Source organism: Ranitomeya variabilis, chromosome 2 (genome assembly GCF_051348905.1).
Source record: "Ranitomeya variabilis isolate aRanVar5 chromosome 2, aRanVar5.hap1, whole genome shotgun sequence".
Lineage (NCBI taxonomy): Eukaryota > Metazoa > Chordata > Amphibia > Anura > Dendrobatidae > Ranitomeya > Ranitomeya variabilis.
The window spans coordinates 863,889,790-863,909,800 of record NC_135233.1 but is presented as its reverse complement, the minus strand read 5'-3'; the positions used below and the strand labels follow the sequence as shown (position 1 = coordinate 863,909,800).

Genomic DNA, 20,011 nt, shown 5'->3' with positions numbered 1-20,011 from the left:
TTACAAGAAAAGTGGGTCAGTCACGGGTCCCGTTACAAACAGGCTCATAAGGTACCATTTCCTCCCTTTGGGGTGTTTGTAGACTTTGTTGCTCAGCAGGCTAAAGTTAGAAATGACCCTAGTTTCGATTTCTCTATGTCATGTACCGCTGCCTCTGGTGTAAAACCCAGTAAAACACCAGTGGCAGTCCACAAAACTAATGTTACCTCCACAGGTTTTCCTTACAGGGCAAGTAAGTCCTCTCCAGAAGAGGACAAACCGCAGGATCTCAGCAAACACTGCCCCCTACACAAGAAACCTCATCCTCTACTAAAATGTAGAGCCTTCAGGGAGAAGTCCCTAGAAGACCGGAAGAGTTTCCTAAAAGAAAACAAGATATGCTTCTTTTTCCACCATAATTTGCTAAATAAATCTTATCAAATCAGACAAGGTGATTTTCTGGTTTTGTTTTTCTCATTTTGACTCTCATAGTTGTGGTCTACCTATGATATCAATTTGCAGGACTCTCTCATCTTTTTAAGTGGGAGAACTTGCACAATTGGTGGCTGACTAAATACTTTTTCCCCCCCATTATAACATCCAACAGTAATCTGCCATCATTGAGTCATTCCAAAAACCCTGGTAGCGGTGTTCCATTACTTTAATGTCCTGGTGAAACCGCTTGCCTTGTTCATTGCTTACATCCCCAAGATTTTGAGGGAAGAAATCTAAATGTGAATGCAAAAAGTACATTTTCAGAGACATGCGACATCCAAGACACTGGTATGCATATAGCAGTTCCTCAACACCTTCAACATATTCTGGAGATTTTTTTTCCTAAGAAGTTTTCACGGATCCAATTGAGAAGCTTATCCAATATTTAATTTCCTTATCAATTAGAGTTCCTTCAAACACATCATCTCTCATAATCTCTCTGATCTGAGGCCCAACAAATAACCCTTCCTTCAGTTTTGCTGGTGAAATGCTGGAGAATTTCTGTGAAATGTAATGGAACCCTTGTGAATTTGTGTTTGCCATGGCTTTCACAAAATTTTTAATCAATCCCAACTTTATATGTAGTGGAGGAAGAAAGATTTTTGTTGGAGAATTTAAAGGATTATGCTGAACAGAGTCTCTACCTGGAGCATAGATGTTTCTCTGTCCCCAATCATGACGAACATAATGCTCTAGTGTATTTTACTGTCCCATAAACACAAGAAGCAACAACATTTTGTGAAACCTCCTTGCGTTCCCATTAGCAGACCAATCACTTTCAAATCTACACAGATATTCCATTGATGATGCTTATATTGTATAGCAACCAAAACAACTGACAGATTTTCATAACTTTCTTATATTTGACATGAGTGAACAATAGGGATTGATGGTTTCATATTTCCATTGTGAAGCAACACTGCTTTCAAACGTCTCTGGGATGAGTCAATAAACAATCACCAATCTGCAACAAAATACTCTTGTTTCAGTTCTTCAAAGAGGCCATTTACAGTATGCCACTGGTCCATCAACTGTGAAAAATTGTGATAAAGTGTTTCTTCTGTTTTGGTAATAACACACTTTGACATCATCATGAAGAAGATTCTTCTGTTGCAACCTAGATGCAAGAAGTTCAGCTTTATCTTTTAACAATGAAAGATCTATGATTAGATCATTTAATTCATGTTGATTAAAGTGTTCTGGCTGCTTGGCTGCTCCATCAGGTACATACTCATCTTGACTTGAGGTCTCCATGACTTCGCCAGTAACTTCATCTCCATAGTCTTCATATTTTACTTCATTTTCATCCAATCCAGACAACGGTGGTACAGAAACTGGCAAGGTACAATTCTGTGGAACTGGCCTAATCTCAGATTCAAGTTCAGGGTAATTAATCTTATGTTTGCTCTTTGTAGAAAAGCCCTTCAGTTTGACAAAACAAATGTAACAGTCATCACTATGATTTTTGGGTTCTCTCCAAATCATGGGAACAGCAAATGTCATAGCCACTTTCCTCATATTCAACCAGTCATGAAGACCATTTGAATAACTTGAGCATATTACATGAGGGGCCCAGCTTTTGTCTTGATCACCAAGTGGACACTTAAAGTGCATCTTGTTCTGCCCTTCCTAATGAAGGACAGGGGTTCGTTTCAAGCATTAAAAGTTTCACTATTATCATAGTTTTGGTTTTGCTGTGTTATAGCACCACCCAGTGGTGGATACATTTATAACCTGTGTTTCCATGTAATAATAGAGTGTTGCATTGTGGGTTTCAGCAAAGCATCATGGGATTGGGGAATTCCCCAGTCTTCTCTCTGTGTATTTCCTGTTCACTCGTGTTATTCAGCTGTGTTGGAACTACTTCATTTACCTGCCACCCTGGTTAGTTTATCCGGTAAGATTGCTATCCTTGTTCTTGTAATATATTGTTCTATAGAATGTGATTACCGTATAGCAACTAGTACCCGGGAAATCTATTATCTGTGAGTTACTGTATGTAGCTGCATGTAGAAGTTGCATCATCCTGTATGCTTTCCCTGTTAGTTATAGTATCAGTTGTGCTGTTATGTGCCCAATACTTACTCAAATCATTTGTATTTTTATAGTTTTACCGCATTTCAATACCTGTTACCAATAAACAAGTTAGACTACAGAAAACAGTCTGCTTACTTTGGAAGACAGAAGTGGTTTATGCTGTATGTTGGATCACACACCGTATCAACGTGTATGAAGACAGAACACATCTGGTACATATTTTTAATATCATGAGTGATTGAACATAATTGGCCTTTTGGTGGAAAAGAACCACACACATAGCAGAATCTGTTCGGATGATTGATGCACGGTCGGGGCATTTTTCTCCTTTAAATCAGATCAAATAGTAGAGTAAGTTCAGTTCAATGGTGGTGACAAACTAAAAAAAAAATGCAATGAGCCAACCGACTATATGTAGATATTTCCCCAGAGATGACAGAGGCTGCTTGTATTTAGAACTGATTTTAGTGGAGTTAATCTGGTAGATAACTATATACAGTTGTGAGGTAAATGGGTCAGTCTATTCCGTACAGATGAACATTTGCAGACAGGCAGTTTCTCAGTGTGATATTGGCTGCTTTCAGGTTCTCTCTCTGTGGAGACCCTCACTCAGTTACACCTCAGTGGCTGAGCTGTTTTCTTCCCTTGGAGGCGACTTGCCATCCCAGAAATGCAGTGAAAATCCTCTCACAATGGCGGCTGTCCGCTGCCTTCCCTTCTATCTCCCTGCTGCAGGGCTCAGATGCCTGTAGAGGCCTCACTTCTGTATGAGTCTCACATACCAGTCCTTGCTGCCATCACCATCCTTTTCTGACTAACTCAAATCTTACCGCCTCATAAGTTAGCTCCTCCCCATAGCGTGACTTTCTGAGAAACAGTCATTGGTTGACTGCACTGTCAATACTCCTTCCCATAAAACTCACTAAATCCTTTACTGATGTTGACCCTGTAAGAAAATTCACATGAAGACCATTTGAATAACTTGAGCATATTACATGAGGGGCCCAGCTTTTGTCTTGATCACCAAGTGGACACTTAAAGTGCATCTGGTACATATTTTTAATATCATGAGTGATTGAACATAATTGGCCTTTTGGTGGAAAAGAACCACACACATAGCAGAATCTGTTCGGATGATTGATGCACGGTCGGGGCATTTTTCTCCTTTAAATCAGATCAAATAGTAGAGTAAGTTCAGTTCAATGGTGGTGACAAACTAAAAAAAAAATGCAATGAGCCAACCGACTATATGTAGATATTTCCCCAGAGATGACAGAGGCTGCTTGTATTTAGAACTGATTTTAGTGGAGTTAATCTGGTAGATAACTATATACAGTTGTGAGGTAAACGGGTCAGTCTATTCGGTACAGATGAACATTTGCAGACAGGCAGTTTCTCAGTGTGATATTGGCTGCTTTCAGGTTCTCTCTCTGTGGAGACCCTCACTCAGTTACACCTCAGTGGCTGAGCTGTTTTCTTCCCTTTTAGGCGACTTGCCATCCCAGAAATGCAGTGAAAATCCTCTCACAATGGCGGCTGTCCGCTGCCTTCCCTTCTATCTCCCTGCTGCAGGGCTCAGATGCCTGTAGAGGCCTGACTCCTGTCTGAGTCTCACATACCAGTCTTGCTGCCATCACCATCCTTTTCTGACTAACTCAAATCTTACCGCCTCATAAGTTAGCTCCTCCCCATAGCGTGACTTTCCGAGAAACAATCATTGGTTGACTGCACTGTCAATACTCCTTCCCATAAAACTCACTAAATCCTTTACGGATGTTGACCCTGTAAGAAAATTCACAATTAAGTAAGACAAGCAACTAAATGGGAATAACAGAGGAAAAACCAAATACATTGAAAATGCAGAAATAGCGTAATAACAAAAATACTTATATCTCAGAAACTAAGCATATTTTTGGAATTAGCACATCAACTCCATAAAACAGACATATTACCTTTGCTGATGATTTTTTTGTGTTGACCAGTGTTATGAACACTTCCGCTCCATTCATACAGTGGATCAGAGATGTGCAAGATCAACCACCACATATAAGCTGATAGGATTTAATGACTATGACTATCTAGAGACTGAAATCTTGTTAGGCAGTGTTGCACACAAAGTTTGTATGGCAATGCACAGAACCAACCTCCGTGCACTACTCTGCATGCACTGGCAAAAGTTATGTGCACAGATATATTTAATGCTTCTAGGGAAGAATTCCTCCATACATTTGAAGTCTGCAGGAGCATGAAACGATTGCTTTTTTAGTAGATTTGTATAGTATTAGACAGTAAAACTGTTTGTCTCCTCATAAAATTGTAGAAATTCAGAGATAATATAGCCATGTACAGAAGCCCTTATGCAACCAATGAAGGTAATCATACCAAAACTTAGTTTACGTTCCTAGGCATCTTAATGTGGATGAGAATTGTGTAAGGCTTAAAGAGGTTGTACTAAGTATATGTTATCTTTATCAACTATCGATGTAATATGGATAGGATAAGGAATAAGCTTATTGCTCTCTAGGAGTCCAACGGCTGAGACCCCACCTACCTCCCAACAATGGTGATCTAAAGATCTCTATCTAATTGCAGCAGATTTTAAGTACATGCAGCTCGTCTATATTCATTTTCGAAGAGACTTCTAATGACAGCCAAATACTTTGGACAGCAATTTCCAGCAGTCCCACCGAGAATGCAGAGCCCCATTCTCAGGAATGGGAGGTTCCCAATGGAGAGATCCCAGAGATCAATCAGTTATCGCTTAGGCAAAGTTCACATTAGCGTTTGAGTCTGCAGCGTGGTGCTGCAGACTTCTTTCCTTAATCTCCGCCTACTTCCGCATGCGTCCTGCGTACCTATCTTTAACATTGGGTGCGCAGGGACATGCGTTTCATGCGAATGCATCTGCGTGCGTTGGTTTGCCATGCAGTCGAATGCAACATGTTGCATTTTCCTGTGTTCGGCAGGCAAGTCAAATCGACACATCCGCATACAACGCATGTCCCGGTGTACCCAGACAGGTACCACGCTGTGGACTCAAACGCTAATGTGAACTTAGCCTCATTCTATCAATAAGGGATCATTTCTATACATGGTGTACCTCTTTAATTTCCACTGTTGTGCCTTTGCATCAGAGATTGGTTATAGTCGGGAAACTCTTCTAACAAATAAGGATTGTCTAAATCAGTGAACCCATTTAAGATTTCTTGCAGGTGACATTGCCATGTGTTGGAGGCTCTATGATGGCCAACAGTACACTGCAGCGTTATGCTGAGGTGTCTCCTGCAGATCCCTACCACAATGTTCTACTGTAATAGTGGAGAAATCATTTAAGCAACCTCTCTGAAGACTTCTCATATATTATTTTCCTGGTTATTTTGATGTGACAGAGTTAACAGTTAGTGCCAGCTAACTCTTGTAAGTGTACTCTGTCACTCACAAATAATACCAATACCATCGAAATGCCATGTGTGCTACGTGTAATAAGAAAGCCTTTGTTTTACACAGAAGAAATGTTCCAAAAGTATTGTGCCAGCTATCATTTGTTATGGTTCAGCAAAAACGTTTTTATCTTTTTTACAATAAATCCTGGGCTCACTGTTTCGTTCCGTATTTGCAAGGTCCCCGTACCATCAAACCACATGTGGCCTCTATAAGGGTAGTTAGCAATCCCCATACATCGTACACACAGGAATACTGTAATCAAGTGTGTTAGCAGCGGGTTAATCAGCGTGATGTCCACAACGAGCAACAGAGAATGTTCATTTATTGAGAATTAAGAACATCCAGCATTACAACATGAGAACAGGATCAATCTGGTTTCTGAGAGAGAGATCTGCTGTGACTTTCAGTTTCAGTTGCAGACACTAGAAAATGTGCTCACAGGGAAGGAGGAGGAGGAACATCCTGTCTGTAAATGAGGACTCCTTTTTTTTTTTTAACTTTGTTGACATGTGAACAATATGCATGCAGACATAAAAATCACATCATATGAAACAAACAATAGTTGTTGCAATACATACAGATCAATATGCATTAGGCCAACACCCCCACTCAACAACTACTTATTCTGTCAGTCCCATAGTGGTTCTCAATTCTTGGAACCTAGGTCGTGGCAATGATCCACTTTGTTCTTTCATGGGCGGGTAGTTTCTGCATTTCATCCCATGACTGTGGTTCTGACTCAGGTAGTGTCTTCACAACGTAGGATAAACGTTTAGCTGGTATTCCTTTGTTTGATCTTGACGACCGTCTAATTTCAGGTTCACTTAGGCCTTTGGTTGTTCCTTCAGTGGTTGAAGAGTCCAGCCAGACTTCTATATTCTCTTCTTCGTTGTCTTGTAATTGTGACTGAGATTGTTGTTGTTGCTTCATCTGGACTACTGGCATAATGTCATAAAACTTGGGTGACACGAAGTTTTCATCAAACACTACATCTTTACTTATTGTGACCTTGTTTGTCTCTGGGTGTAAAATTCTATAACCTTTCTGAGTTTCACTGTAGCCTACCAGGATGCCTTCCTCGGCATGAGATTCCCACTTGGTTCGTTTTTCTTTGGGAACATGTGCAAATGCTTTACTTCCAAAAATCCTTATGTGTTGTAGTTTTGGTTTTGTACCATTCCATTGCTCAAATGGAGTTTTCTCTGTCGCTTTACTTGGTAGTCTGTTCTGAAGATAACAAGCTGTCATAATAGCTTCGCCCCAATATACTGTAGGCAAATTTGCATCAAATAACATACTCCTTGCGCTTTCACAGAGTGTCCGGTTTCTTCTTTCTGCTACACCATTTTGCTCAGGGTTGTATGGTACAGTAGTTTGAAATATGATTCCATTTTCCTTAAAGTGCTCTGTGTTTCATTACTTGTATACTCAGTCCCATTATCTGCACGTAAAGTTTTTGGCATTCTTCCAAACTTGTTATCCACTTCAGCTAGATATATTCCAAGTTTCTCTGGAACTTCATTTTTGCTGTGAAGTAAATAGACAACTGTATATCTTGAATTGTCATCAATAAATGTAAGAAAATATATCTTCTTTCCAGGGGTCTGAGTACGCATTGGACCACAGATATCCGTGTGTACTAAATCTAGTGGTGGTTCTGTTCTTGTAGTACTTTTCTTAGGAAAGGCCTTTCTGGACATTTTCCTTTTGATACAGCTGGAACACCTCATTATCTGATTACATGAATCAATTGTAATATTATCAGCTAATTGTTCTTGAAATAACTTTCTTATTGCTTCTGGGTCTCTATGCGCAAGCCGCCTGTGCCATACATGAATACAGTTCTTGTGCAGTTCTTGCTTTGCTGTGCATGCACACTCTTTACATTTCAACTGATACAGTTCATCTCTGATTTTTCCTTTTGCTAATGTGTGACCCTCTTTTGAGCTGATGCAGCTATCTCCCTTAAATGTAACTTCATTATCTTGTTTTGTGAGCTTTTTCACAGATAATAAATTACTTTCAAGACTAGGCACATATAGTACATCTTTTACATGGATCCTTCTACTTTGTGTTGCAGAGATGTTACAATCAATATAACCGTCTCCTATGCCTTCTGAGTTCATGGACTGACCGTTCGCCATTATCACTTTCTCTGACTTACTTTGGTTAAGCTTAGTAAAGAAGTCTCTGTCATTGGTCATGTGACTGGTTGCACCAGAATCTATACACCATGCATGCTTTGATTTAAATGCATTGACTGATGTGAATGCAGCTTCAGTATTCACTGAATCATTGTTTCCAGATACAGCACTCTTAACTCTCTGTTGGCTGTTTTGCTTTTTCAGCTGATTCATTTTAGCTTTCCAGACTCTGCATTCAGCTTTTAAATGACCTGGCTTCTTGCATACAAAACATTCACGTGTCTCCTTAGGGTGGATTCTGCTGGTGGGCACATCATGTGTTTGTAAAGCAGTTTCCTTGTTACATATCTTGCTGCTCACATTTTCTGCCTTTCTCTTATATTCATCTACAAGCTTTCCTCTGACGTACTCCAATATCAGCTCATCATCTGGGCGTGCATCTAATGCAGTTACAAGCGTATCATAGCTTTCTGGGAGACCACTAAGTAATAGTGCTGCTACATGGAAGTCCTTCATATCTTCCCCAATGCCCCGCAGGTGCTCTACAGTCTCTAGAGTATTTCTAATGTAGTCCTGCATGTCCTGGTCATTGTGTAGCTTAGACTGATACAGCTTTCTCATTAGATAGAGTTTATTACTTAAATTTATTCTCTCATGTACTTTCTGCAACTGCTCCCACATTTCCTTTGCAGATTCACACTTGCACACATGCACAATCTGATCATCCTCTATACTGAGTGATATGGTGCTCTGTGCTTTCTGATCCATTTCTAGCCATTCCTGTGGTACTGGATCAGGCTTAAGGCCCCATCTCACATAGCGAGATCGCTAGCGAGATTGCTGCTGAGTCACAAGTTTTGTGACGCAACAGCGACCTCAGTAGCGATCTCGCTATGTGTGACACGTACCAGCGATCAGGCCCCTGCTGCGAGATCGCTGGTCGTGTCAGAATGGCCTGGACCTTTTTTTGGTCGTTGAGGTCCCGCTGACATCGCTGAATCGGTGTGTGTGACACCGATCCAGCGATGTCTTCACTGGTAACCAGGGTAAACATCGGGTTACTAAGCGCAGGGCCGCGCTTAGTAACCCGATGTTTACCCTGGTTACCAGCGTAAATGTAAAAAAAACCAAACACTACATACTCACCATCTGTTGCCCGTCAGGTCCCTTGGCGTCTGCTTCCTGCTCTGACTGAGCCGCCGTAAAGTGAGAGCGCAGCAGTGACGTCACCGCTGCGCTCTGCTCTCACTGTACGGCGGCTCAGTCAGAGCAGGAAGCAGACGCCAAGGGACCTGACGGGCAACAGATGGTGAGTATGTACTGTTTGTTTTTTTTTACATTTACGCTGGTAACCAGGGTAAACATCGGGTTACTAAGCGCGGCCCTGCGCTTAGTAACCCGATGTTTACCCTGGTTACCCGGGTGCTGCAGGGGGACTTCGGCATCGTTGAAGACAGTTTCAACGATGCCGAAGTCGTTCCCCTGATCGTTGGTCGCTGGAGAGAGCTGTCTGTGTGACAGCTCCCCAGCGACCACACAGCGACCACACAGCGACGCTGCAGCGATCAGCATCGTTGTTTGTATCGCTGCAGCGTCGCTGTGTGAGACGGGGCCTTTAGGGTCCTGAGTGTATTTCCACGTACCTTCTCTTATCAGCAGCATCTTCACCTTGAATTTCCAGGATTGGTAGTTCTGGTTATTCAGGCTTGGCACTGTAAACTTTGTTGAGTTGCTGCTGGCGGCCATTTTACTTCTTCTCAGTTTGCTGTTGTCTTTCTATCTCTGTGCTCTGGAGGTTTGGGACTGCCTTGACTTCTGGGCCCATAACCTGTTAGCAGCGGGTTAATCAGCGTGATGTCCACAACGAGCAACAGAGAATGTTCATTTATTGAGAATTAAGAACATCCAGCATTACAACATGAGAACAGGATCAATCTGGTTTCTGAGAGAGAGATCTGCTGTGACTTTCAGTTTCAGTTGCAGACACTAGAAAATGTGCTCACAGGGAAGGAGGAGGAGGAACATCCTGTCTGTAAAGGAGGACTCCTTTTTTTTTTTTTAACTTTGTTGACATGTGAACAATATGCATGCAGACATAAAAATCACATCATATTAAACAAACAATAGTTGTTGCAATACATACAGATCAATATGCATTAGGCCAACAAAGTGTTTTGGGACCGTGAAGTAAACATCGCCACGGATGGTCCTGAGTACTTCTGCTCTTTAGGTGTTGTCTGTTAGGTGCTGCATGTCACAAATACATGTGCAATTTAGGTGTAATCTAGCATGCTATATACTTAAAAGCGATGTGCGACACTCGCTAGGGCTATGGGGTACTCAGAACCGGGTCAGACCGCTCTTAAAAGGGTGGTCATGGCAGCAGTGACCCAGTCCGTGGCCCTGGACGCGCATTAAAAGGGATGAGGGAAATGTTTGTAGGGGATTATTTGTGACACCACCTGTGGTGTTCGGATACAGATGGCCGACGCTGCTTAAGGGGACCGCTGGGGCCGGTGGTGTTGCAGCTGAGATGATTTGACTCCCCAAAGGTGGAGCGGGGCCCCAGGGCTACCAGAACAGTCTTTGAGGGGTTGTGCACATTGGGGTGCAACAATAATTTGAGGATACAAGGACTGTAGTTTCTTTACTTTTAATTGTAGCTGCAGTCCGGAGCACAGGTAACAAGTGGTATTGGAGATCCGGGCAGCCTGGAAGCAATTCAGAATTCCCCTAGCAGGTGGGGCTGGATACCTCCCTACTGTGCTGCTCTCTGGGTTCCTGATGCTTGCTTGTAGTTCTCTTCAAGTCCCTCTCTCAGTCTGTCCACTTAGTGAAATGCTACCCGCATGGCAGGCAGCTTGAGCCTTTTCCAGGTGTCACTCCCTCATGGTGACTCTGGGCTCTGGTATGTGGCTGTGCCTTAGGGTGTCAGCTGTGGCCAGGAGACCTGCAATCTCCTGTCCTCCAGATTTGGCTGCGGGGCCTGTAGTTCCCACACAACCACGGACTCCGGTGTTTGCTTTGTTGCCCTCAATCCTGGGGTGAGCTCAGTCGCAGCTCCACTCCCAGGCTCTCCTCACATGCTTCCTCTCCCTTCACTGTCTCACACTGAAGTCACTAACTACGCCTCCAGACAAGAACTTATAAGAAGAAATGAAATGCCGCTGCTTTCAATAGATGGCCCGAGAGATATAGTCCTCTTCCTCTCTGAAGAGACAATTTGCATATTTACTACATATAAAATTAAGACACATGGGGCTATAGTAGGTCTTTCTTCCATTCATTACAGTTGCCATAAAGAAATAACACCAACATATACATAAAGTCCAATCCTTTAAAGCTATGCAGTGACAGTACATTATCATTTTTTATGATGGTGATGGCTGAATGTTACATTTTAAAGTTATGGTCCTGGATGAGTGACCGGTAAGTGTGAAAAGTGCCTAGCAGCGCAGTGAGAGGCAGGTTTACAAGCGTCAGTCAATCTTACAGGACAGAAGTCTCCTTAGTAATCTTTTCAGATGCCAAAGCTGAATTGTAAGGAGTGCACCTCTCGCCTTGCTGACAAGATGTTTTGTGATATGCAGTTACAGCTAATGTTCTAGTATATACGGACACGGCACTGGAGAAGGTATTAACATTATCATGTAGCCACATGCTTGCTCAAACAATATAGTAAGCTGCATGGCTGGATGCTATATGCTACAGTTTAAAAAAAAAAAAAAAATGCTGGGTACATGAACCTGACTTGATCATCAATTGTTAGCATACAGTAACTATTGAATAAATTGATTTTTATTTGGATCTTTGGGGTAATATTGCATTTCTGTTCAAATGTCCCTTACCACAACCTATTTGTCTGCTCCGTTTTAGGAGCAGACAAACGGAATAAATAAACTGCTGCAAATGGAGACAGATGGGCCCTATTGATTATTATGAGGTCCATTTGGTGTCCTGCATGCAGAACGTTTTTCATCCATTCTTAAAAATGGAATTCAGAAGGACACCATAATAATATACGGGACTACGCTTTGCACATTTGTATAAGCGATACTACGGATCTCTTATTCTGTTTGTCTTAATAGCGAAGCAAACTGGATATGTGAATAGACATATGAACAAAACCTAAGACATGGTGTGGGGTCTAAGGGGTAAGGTTTCGCCTTGTGGAGAGTGACATACCAGCTCTGGCTTGACTTCTCTGAAGAGGCAATTTGCATAAGATATGGTGTAGCATTTAAGCTTCCAAGATCAAGTAATCTTTAGTCTGGTAACTAGTGTTGAGCGATACCGTCCGATACTTGAAAGTATCGGTATCGGAAAGTATCGGCCGATACCGGCAAAGTATCGGATCCAATCCGATACCGATACCCGATACCAATACAAGTCAATGGGACTCAAGTATCGGACGGTATCCCTGATGGTTCCCAGGGTCTGAAGGAGAGGAAACTCTCCTTCAGGCCCTGGGAACCATATAAATGTGTAAAAGAAAGAATTAAAATAAAAAATATCGCTATACTTTACCTCTCCGACGCAGCCGGGACCTCAGCGCAGGAACCGGCAGCGTTGTTTGTTTAAAATTCCCGCTTTTACATGGTTACGCGAACTCCCGGCTTGTGATTGGTCAGGGCGCCCATGTTGCCGGGCCGCGGACCAATCACAGCAAGCCGTGACGAAAATACGTCACGGCTTGCTGTGATTGGTCCGCGTCCCGGCAACATGGCCGCCATTAACCAATCACAAGCCGTGACGTCACGGGAGGCTGGACTTGCGCGCTTTTGAAAAAGCGCGCGTGTCCAGCCTCCAGTGACGTCCCGGCTTATGATTGGTCAGGGCGCCCATGTTGCCGGGCCGCGGACCAATCACAGCAAGCCGTGACGAAAATACGTCACGGCTTGCTGTGATTGGTCCGCGGCCCGGCAACATGGCCGCCATTAACCAATCACAAGCCGTGACGCCACGGGAGGCAGGACAAGCGCGCATTTTAAAATTGCGCGCGTGTCCAGCCTCCCGGCTTGTGATTGGTTGATCGCGGCGCAACCAATCATAAGCCGGGACGTCACTGGAGGCTGGACACGCGCGCTTTTTCAAAAGCGCGCAAGTCCAGCCTCCCGTGACGTCACGGCTTGTGATTGGTTAATGGCGGCCATGTTGCCGGGACGCGGACCAATCACAGCAAGCCGTGACGTATTTTCGTCACGGCTTGCTGTGATTGGTCCGCGGCCCGGCAACATGGGCGCCCTGACCAATCACAAGCCGGGAGTTCGCGTAACCATGTAAAAGCGGGAATTTTAAACAAACAACGCTGCCGGTTCCTGCGCTGAGGTCCCGGCTGCGTCGGAGAGGTGAGTATAGCGATATTTTTTATTTTAATTCTCTCTTTTACACATTTTAACAATGTTAAAATGTGTAAAAGAGAGAATTAAAATAAAATGTTGTTCCGATACCCGATACCCGATACCACAAGAGTATCGGAATCCCGGTATCGGAATTCCGATACAGCAAGTATCGGCCGATACCCGATACTTGCAGCATCGGAATGCTCAACACTACTGGTAACTATTATTATTATTATTATTTATTTATATAGCACAATTAAATCCATGGTGCTGTAAATGAGAAAGGGGTTACGTACAGAGTTATAGATATCATTTACAGTAAACGAATTTACAATGACAGACTGGTACAGAGGGGAGAGGACCCTGTCCTTGTGGACTTACAATATTCGTTAGGTCTATTTAGTGGTGCTATTTTGAAGTGACAGTACCGTATTTTTCAGATTATGATCCCCAAAATTAGGGGGAAAATGGGGGTGTGTCTTATAACCCGAACACTGTTCTTACCGAGGGGTCAATGCTGTGGGCCCAGAGCTGGGGGTGTTGCGGTGGTGGTGCAGCGGTCATGCGGTGTGCGGTGGTCCTGTGATGGTGTCACGGCTGCGAGCGGTGGCCCTGCAGTGGTGGTATGGCGGTGAGTGGCGGTCGCATATGGTGGCTGCCATTGTTCTTTCGGGGTCCGGCGTCCGGCTTCCAGCTTCTCACTCAGCGCAAGCACAGATGGAGGAAAGTCGAGATCTCCATCCGCGCCTGCTTCTATGCGATGTCTGTAGGAAAATGACCGCAGACGAAGCGCAAGTGCAGATGGAGCTCTCGGCTCAGCCTCGATGATGTTACCATTGGTCAATGATGCTACGCTCGCAGCAGCTCATTCACCAGTAGTTCTCAGCCTGGATGGTCACATCTTAGCACCGTCCAGGTTGAAAACTGTTTCTCCCCCAGACATGGATTAAGGCATGGGACAGATCGATGGAGAGGTATGGTATATTGTTGTTTTTTATTTTAGTTTTATTAGGAGAACAAGGGCTTCAGTGGGATTAGACGGTAGGTGAGTATAACTGTGTTTGTTATTTTTAAATAAAAAAGTAAAACTGTGTTTAGTCTTATTTCTACTAAAGGACTTTATTCTGGATGTGTCTTTATTTACAATACAACTATAGGATTATTAATGGATAGGTGTCTTATAGAAGCCTCTCCATTACTAAGCTTTGGGCTTGATGTCACCTGACAATACAAAGGTGACATCAACCCCAAAAATATGAACCCCACTTGCCACCGCTACAGGGCAAGTGGGAAGAGTCGGACAACGTGCCAGAATTGGCTCATCTAATAGATGCACCTTTTCTTGGTAGCTGTGGGCTGCTAATTTTAGGCTAGGAGGCCTATATCAATGGTCCCTTTCTAGCCTGCCAACCCCAAGCTGTGAGCTTTAGCAAGGCTGGTTGTCAAAAATGGGGGAGACCCCACACCGTTTTTTTAAATTATTTATTTAAATAATTAAAATTAAGGCAAGGAAACCCCTCTATTCTTGATAACCAGCCTTGCTGAAGCTGACAGCTAAGGGTTGCAGCCCACAGCTGTGAGTTTTGCCTGGCTGGTTATAGAAAATATGGGGAAACCCACGCTGGGTTTTTCATTAATTTATTTAGTTATATCGCTGGCAGCAGGTGAGGAATACCCCATCATCTGCTCCTGCTATCACTGTTATTTGCGGCAGCAGGTGTAGGTTGAATAGAGTAATAGTCGAAAAAGCCCCACCTGCTGTCATTGTTCTGACTTGAATATAACTCTCATCATTCTCCTTTGCTTGTGCCGATCGCTGGAAGAGCAGTGGAGAATGATGAGATCCGTCTTCAGCACCCGGCAACAGGGGAACAGCGCTTACTGTAGCGCTTCTTCCCTGGCGCCGATGCGTGTCACACGGATGACATCCATGTGTGTTCTCCATGTGCACGTGTGTGGGACTTTTTGCCACCCATGCTGACAGTAAAAAACAGACATGTCTACATGTGGAACACACAGTCCGTGGAAACACACTGACATGTGCACAGACCTATTCATTTGAATGGGTCTACTGTATGTGTGTCAGTGTCTCCGGTATGTGTGGAAACTGTCACCACACGTAACGGAGACACAGATGTGTGAATTTAAGAAGCGTAAAGGTGAGGAGGAAGAGAAGTGCAATTCTCCTCCTCCTCTGCAGGGATGGATAGTGATTGGTGGAGGGAACTGTTGCTGAGCTGCCTCCACCAATCATATATCTGTCTCTGCACACTATTTAATGTTTCAACTATGGTACTCACAAGTCCGAGATCCTTTTAGGAAAGGTGAGCAAACAACCCCCATCATCCTTCAGAATATACTGTATCAATGGGTATATTCTGAAGGATGATGGGAGTTCTAGCCATATTTAGTGTAAATATTAGTGATGAGCGAGTGTACTCGTTGCTCGGGTTTTCCCTAGCGCGCACGGGTGACCTCCGAGTATTTCTTATTGCTCGGAGATATAGTTTTCATCGCCTCAGTTGCATGATTTATGGCTTCCAGATAAGCTGAATATATGTGGGAATTCCCTAACAAACAGGCATTCCTCACATGTATTTAGCAATAACAAATACTCGGAGGTCACTCAAACGTGCTCGGGAAAACCTGAGCAACGAGTACACTCGCTCATCACTAGTAAATATACACTGTAATGTAGTGTCCAAAGTGTTTATTGCAAATGTGACTACCACCTCCCTCATCTTTCAGAATACATCCATGTATACAGTAAATGGGTGTATTCCTGAGGATGTTGGGGGTGGTACTGCAGGCACTGTACTGTAATTAACAGATTTCCCATAACAGAGCATCATCCACAGATAATATTTTTGTATTTTGTTAAAGGTTTTTGCATTCTATTTGGCTCAAAATATTTTTTTTCTTATTTTACTCTCTAAAATCTAGGTGCGTCTTACTGTATAATCACACAAAAAAGGGTGTGGTCCAGCGGGAGACAGAATCTTCCATTACAAAGCAATATTTATTAATCCATAAATAAAAATGATGTGTTGGTGTACCACAAAAGTGAGTGAGATTATATCTCGCACATTACAGCATAATGCACATATGCAGCGTTAACCAATGCGTTCCGACAAATGATTGATTAAGACGTTGGTCGAAACGGGTTAGTTAACGCTGCATATGAGCATTATGCTGTAATGTGCGAGATATAATCTCACTCACTTTTGTGGTACACCAACACATCATTTTTATTTATGGATTAATAAATATTGCTTTTTAATGGAAGATTCTGTCTCCCGCTGGATCACACTCTTTTTTTTTGATTGTCTTGGACAGGCTGCTAAGCCTTTTTTCCGTGTGGGTATGAATGTGGAGAAGCCTCAGGTGAGCTGACTATTTCTACATTTTTGCGTCTTATAATCAGATGCGTCTTATTAAGCGAAAAATACGGTAACTAGGTGGGAGAGGATCAAAAAGGCAAAACATTTTTATTCTAAAGTTTTTTTTAGCCGTTTTTTGGAGTCAGGTTTGTCATTCATTAAGAGTTAATTGTTGTACCTGGCCTAAATCTCGCCCTTCCACATTTTTTTCACTTGGGGGGGGGGGGGGTAGGGGGGTTTGATTCCTGCTCCTTGCTGTTCCTGACATGTTGCTCCCTTATTGCTGTATTTAATTTTATTCTTTTTAACCAACTAAGTATGGTCATCATGAAGACGTCCACAGAGAAGGGATGAGGATCACACCCCTAGACTAGATACAGTATATTGTACATAAAAGAGGCTACATATCAGTGAAGGAAATTTCATGCAAACATTAAAGGGAACCTGTCACCTGAATTTGGCGGGACCAGTTTCGGGTCATATGGGCGGGGTTTTCGGGTGTTTGATTAACCCTTACCTTACCCGCTGGCTGCATGCTGGCCGCAATATTGGATTGAAGTTCATTCTCTGTCCTCCGGAGTACACACCTGCGCAAGGCAATATTGCTTTGCGCAGGCGTGTACTCCGGAGGACAGAGAATGAACTTCAATCCAATATTGTGGCCAGCATGCAGCCAGCGGGTAAGGAAGGGGTGAATCAAACTCCCGAAAACCCCGCCCCTATGACCCAAAACTGGTCCCGCCAAATTCAGGTGACAGGTTCCCTTTAAGCAAAAACACCAAATTTAGGAGAACAGTTGGGATCACATCACATTTTAGCAATAAATCATTGAATCCGTTGAAGCCCTGAAGAATAGGGTTTTGGTGTTTCTGCCTATGGGCCACTATCTTTAATGAAGCAGACAGAGTCACTTTGCTAACCCCATTTTTAGCAGGGTCCATTTTTTTGAGATGAGCACAAAAGAACAGTTGAAAATGCTTTTGCTCTCTCCTTAAAAAAAGGTAGACACTGTTGAAAAGGAGGTCAGGCAGAGCACAAAGTGACTCCGTGTTACAGCTAGCGGAACGCACCGAATAAATAGAGATGTTTTTATTGATATTGGTGCGTTCGCAGCCCGGGGTCCACCGTGCAGGAGTACCTGCTGCTAGCAACGGCGGCACGATATGGCGGTATGGACTAAATCAGTTACTTCACCGAGTAGTCGTGAAAGAAAAGCACTGTGCCCTGTTAGGCTTCACAGAGGCACAGGCTAACTGCCCACACAGAGAGCAGTCAGTGGTCACGCATGCACACAAAACTCCTCGCCGGAGGTGCCAGCATTCTAGGGGCTTATTTCAGCCAGGTCCCTGAACACATACTCTCATGAACACACTGGCGCAAAGCACTTAACAAAGAACAATACTAGCGCATGGCCATGCGGTCATGCGACCCTTAAATAGCTGCAGCACGTACAGGACCTTCCTAGAAGGACCGATGAGAAGCTACACCAGAGCGTGAGTACCTTCAGGACCTTCCTGAAGGAGCCAATGACCTTAGCTGCAGTATCAGATCATGTGACCCTCGATCGCCACTGAGAGATCTTACTCTGGGCACGCTCAGAATGAGCAAAGCAGAACTTAGACCCAGAAGCATCTGCTCACCGCTGCCCAGCACCGACTTCAATGGCAGAAGCAGGAAAGGCAGCAGTAACTCTTAGCACAGAGTCAGACTGAGTGAGACCCCTGGGACCGACATCTCCGCTGAGCAGGCTCCACTGCAGCAGGAGAAGAATGGGAGACCGCAGCGGAGATGGACCGAGATACCCCCTGTGCAGAGGAGGGAACTCGACCCCTAACACTCTGTCTGCTTCTTAAGGTCAATGGCCCCATTGGTGGAATCTGCAGAATTCTGGGCTTCATTAAAGGAGCCACTGAATTGTGGCTAAAACGTGATGTGAACATAGCTTAACACGTGTGTGTGTTACATGCAATATGGTGTGTTTGTATGTGTGTAACATATTGTATGTGTGTTCTTTAACATTACTTTGATGAAACGAAAAGAAGTATCTGGCCAGGTGAAATATGTTAAAAATCTTTTGTACCCCCTGTAAATAGTTAAATTAGTTTATTCCTCATTGCCCCTTAAAAGAAACATGCATGTTTGGGAAAAAACGAACTCAATATGACCATTAAAGTTAGTGTTTTTTGTGTTCCAGGATCGTCCTGCTAGTCCTATTACTCGTGATTGTCCGTTGTGTTGCTGCCTGCTGCTTCTGTTGCTGTGTCAAGAGACCAGTAAAATTGTCTTCTAGAAAGATAGTCACAGTTGTCACCGTGAGTGGCTCAGATTCTGTATACGGTATGTAAATTTACAAGGATTTTTCCACTTACAATTTCTTGATGGTTGAAACAACATAAATAATGGTGCCCTCTATTATTTATGTGGCCTAATACATGAAGATACATCTGCTTAGGAATTGGTTCTTCTTCCTGTTAGCAATTAATAAAGTTCACTGTAATGTCCAATAGTGGTTAACAAATAATACCTCAGGTACATCTTTACATCTTACGGCATTTGGATGTATTGGGCTATTTCTGCACAGTGTACAGTAGGTGGTGCACTTGGCTTTCTAACATTGAAGGTAACACACATTTTTCTTTCCCACAGTGACAGAATCGTCCTGGTGTCCTAATCCCCAGTCATGGTCCACACATCAAACTTTAGATTCCTCAGTTTCTTCTGTATCACTTGGGGAACTGGAGTTAGGCGCTCCTCCATCATATGAAGAATTGTTCTCCAGCAGAAAATTCCAACTGCAAATGTGAATGGGCTTAATTTTGTTAGGCATACTTTTTCTTTAAAGTGAACCTGACAGCTGATGTTTGCTGCCCAAGCCACAGCCTTTTAAATTTCAGCCAAGTATGTTTTATTCTACAAATATACATTTAAAAGCCGTCCTGGGGCAAAAATAAAGTGGTCTGTGTGACTATACATCTGGGGTGACTAAAGCAAGAGGACTTCTCATCGCCCCTCTTCTCTTCAGTGACAGGTCTCTCCCAAAATGTGTGCGAAGGGAGAGACCTATGAAGACTTTTGAAATAGTCACCCAAGTGGCATGATCCTCAACTGGCTTTTATATGTATGTTTTCTATAAAATGCTGAAGTATTTCAGATGAAACATACCTGCCCGAAAAGTTGAAGTAGGACGCTG

General features: G+C 43.3%; 1 protein-coding gene across 1 annotated transcript in view; it reads left to right on the top strand.

Moving 5' to 3' along the window:
• The window catches only part of TMEM207 (transmembrane protein 207), a 66,365-nt gene extending 46,656 nt beyond the window's left edge, over positions 1 to 19,709 (top strand). Inside the window, exons 5-6 of the mRNA XM_077281734.1 lie at positions 19,016 to 19,158; positions 19,468 to 19,709. Of these exons, the coding sequence (XP_077137849.1) occupies positions 19,016 to 19,158; positions 19,468 to 19,625 (301 nt within the window). The 3' untranslated portion in view covers positions 19,626 to 19,709. The remainder of the gene's footprint in view (positions 1 to 19,015; positions 19,159 to 19,467) is intronic.
• The last annotated feature ends 302 nt before the right edge of the window (positions 19,710 to 20,011 follow it).